We start from the raw sequence: 3,138 nt of genomic DNA on the forward strand, positions 1-3,138 counted from the left end.
CTGAGTGAACACCTCCTGGTAATCACTAGCCTTCGATCTCAGCAAATTATACTTACCTAATCTCTGTTTCTCCTAGTCTGTCCAGTGTTCCCGGTATCCTGTCTGCCTTGTGTTTATCTTCAGTCTGTCTTCCCCGCAAGCCCTCTGGTGTGTGCATTCGGTCTCCTTCAGTGTCTGTCAGCCAACCTGCCACCAAGGACCATCAGATTAACCAAACTCCAGTCACTTCTCATCAGTTCTCCATGTGTGCTCCACTGTTGTAAATAAACACCGTAAATAATCTAATCACCTTGTTTGTCCGTCTGCTTCCCATAACACCTGTGCTGTATAAATAATTCAGTAAGTACAAGGTTACAAATGGTAAACTTTCTTGTGTCTTAAGCAAAAAAATGTATATAAGGTGAAAATGATCCAGTGAGTAAACTAGAGAGTGACATGCTGCTAGGCATTTGGTGTGAATCCAACATGAGACATGTCATCAACACTAAGTTTATACTCCAATGGTGTACAATGCTTATACAGACTTAAAAAGACAGTTTATAGTTTACAGTTTCAGTGTTACCAGATCGTCCTAGAAAAACAAGTATTTAATATTATTTAAAACACATAACAAAGAAAAATATATAAATATTTTATTTATTTAAATTCAAAATTAAAATTAGGCTACTCGGCCTATAATTGATAACATTAATAAAATACCAATTAATGATTATTACTATTTTTTTTATTATATTATGAAAAAAACTGTTTCCCAGTGTTGGGTTCCAGCTACAAGGGCATCCACTGCGTAAAACATGTGCTGGATAAGTTGGCAGTTCATTCCACTGTGGCGACCCCTGAATAATAAAGGGACTATGCTGAAGGAAAATTAATGAATGAATGAAAAAAGCTTGAAAATGTATGAAAATACGCAAATAAACTAATCATGACAGCCTTGAAGGGATTTTAAATGGGTGTATCATAATAACAAGTGTCATACTGTATTTTCGTGCATAAATGCTAAAAGAGCGAGACACGATCCTCCAAAAACATCGCAGTTTTCAATAAAACATTTTTATTTTATAGTGTCATAGGAGTCAAACACAAAATATTATATTACATTTCAAAAAGGCTCAAAAATATATTCAGACGAACTTTTAAAAAGTTAAAAAGAAAAGCGGGCATGGGAACGCTTTGCGGCAACGGGCCGGTACACTACAATTCCCATAATTCCATATTCACAGGAAGTTGGGCTCTTCATATGGTAATCCTCATATTTTTTTTGTAGTTGGTGTTCGTGAGGTCAGTAAAACCAGGTAAGCTAGTAGAGTTTATCAGTTTTGTCTGAGAAGGCGTTTGGTAAACCCTTACGGTAATATTTGTTATTCGTCGCCTTGGTTATTTGAAACATTTAGACCTGTCACTGGTGAGATAACACGCGGAAGTGCTTCTGTTCGGTTTGTTTTGTTTGTTTATACAACCCATAACTTCACATAACTTCTGTGGTGGTGTACAGACGTGCAAAAGTAATGCGATATGCATTTTTGTTGTGTGTGTTTCCTCTGTGCATCAGCCCGTTATGCAGAGATGCAGCTTGGACCTGCCAATATGATTCAGGTATGGAGGATGTGCAAAAAGTCCAAGTCAAAACCATGAAAAAAGCAAAGTGTGGTACAATGAAAAAATCAAAGTCTGGTTGTGATTCTGGCCTACAGCAGAGTCACAATAAAAAACCTAAAAAGAATCATGGGTATGCTATAGCACTGGTCTTTATTTCAAATATATATGTTGACTTAATGAATCAGTACTAAATATGATATACATTCGCATGTCTTATGCCATGTTAAACACAACTGCTGCTCCTCTCGTAGATCAGCACCAGGTACTCCAGGTCAGAATGCAGAAGTAAAGAGCCAGGCAGTTATTAAGGATGCTTGTTCTTCTGGACCTGAGAGAAGTACCGACTGTTCCCGCACTATGCAAAAACAAAATGCTGATAAAAAGGCCAGATCTTCCTCTTCATCCCAGGAACATTTGATGAAGACATCGTCTGCTGAAGATGAGAAAAGGTATTTTACTTGTCAGTTCAGCCGTGCAGTATTGCTGTCTTTATATACAGGAGGTGTGTTTTAAGGAAAACAGGGTACAATCTGTGCCATATTTTACTAAAGTACTTCTTAAAGTACATTACAGTAGATAATAATCTCTTAATTATATTTGTGGGTGTATTCTTTAATGCCAAGTTGAGGTTAAGAAAGTATTGCTATGAGATAAAACCTTTGGGAATACATTTACATTTAATTTGCATTTCAAATGTATGATTTCAAGACAAAAGCTCACTGTCCCTTTTAGCGATTGACTCCACAGCAATTGTTTCGGTAGTCTTATCTTTTCATTATGTTGTGGTTGTTTTTCATTATACATTTTATAGATTATATATGCTGAATTTTAACTATAATGTAAAATATGTGTTTAGATCTAAAAAAAGTTAGCTTGAATATATATATATATATATATATATTTTTAGAAAATGATCAAGTTTGTTTTAAATAGATCACGAATAATTGTCCCATTATTTTGAATAGACAACTAAACAAAATAAGATGTAAATTACAAAGAAAAGTTTTATTATAAAAATCCTTTTTTTTTCTTTTTTTTTTTTAATCTTTTAACTATCATTCGTGGAATTGTACTTTGTGGAAAATGTAAATTAAATTCTTATATGACAAATATCATTCATACTTCAGCCATATTGGTGGTTTTTTTTGAGTATGAACTGCCTTTTTTAAGGTTATGTCACAGCATCGCAATTGGATTCAGGTCAGGACTTCGACTAGGCCACTCCCAAGTTTTCATTTTGTTTTTCTTCAGCCATTCAGAAGTGGACTTGCTGGTGTGCTTTGGGTCATTGTTCTGTTGCAGAACCCAAGTTCACTTCAGCTTAAGGGTCACTAACAGGTGGCATGACGATCTCCTTCATGATACTTCGGTACACAACAGAAACGATTGCAGCTTCTGGTTTATGTGGACTTTAAGGAAGTGACAACACTTAGGATGCACCATTGTGCAGTAAATCTTTTTGTTTTATAGTGATGTGGACCTGTACAGAGGAGAAGAGGAGATTGCAGAAGAGCTGAAGAAGCAGCATCAGCCAGACTC

At 35.6% G+C, this 3,138-nt stretch overlaps 1 protein-coding gene across 1 annotated transcript in view; it reads left to right on the top strand.

Moving 5' to 3' along the window:
• Positions 1 to 1,162: 1,162 nt before the first annotated feature.
• ankhb (ANKH inorganic pyrophosphate transport regulator b) overlaps positions 1,163 to 3,138 on the top strand; it is a 71,521-nt gene continuing 69,545 nt past the window's right edge. The window contains exons 1-4 of the mRNA XM_056465262.1: positions 1,163 to 1,189; positions 1,268 to 1,281; positions 1,851 to 2,048; positions 2,902 to 2,968. Coding sequence (XP_056321237.1) covers positions 1,163 to 1,189; positions 1,268 to 1,281; positions 1,851 to 2,048; positions 2,902 to 2,968 — 306 coding nt within the window. The remainder of the gene's footprint in view (positions 1,190 to 1,267; positions 1,282 to 1,850; positions 2,049 to 2,901; positions 2,969 to 3,138) is intronic.

The sequence above is a fragment of the Danio aesculapii genome, chromosome 2 (assembly GCF_903798145.1).
Source record: "Danio aesculapii chromosome 2, fDanAes4.1, whole genome shotgun sequence".
NCBI classification, from domain to species: Eukaryota; Metazoa; Chordata; class Actinopteri; order Cypriniformes; family Danionidae; genus Danio; species Danio aesculapii.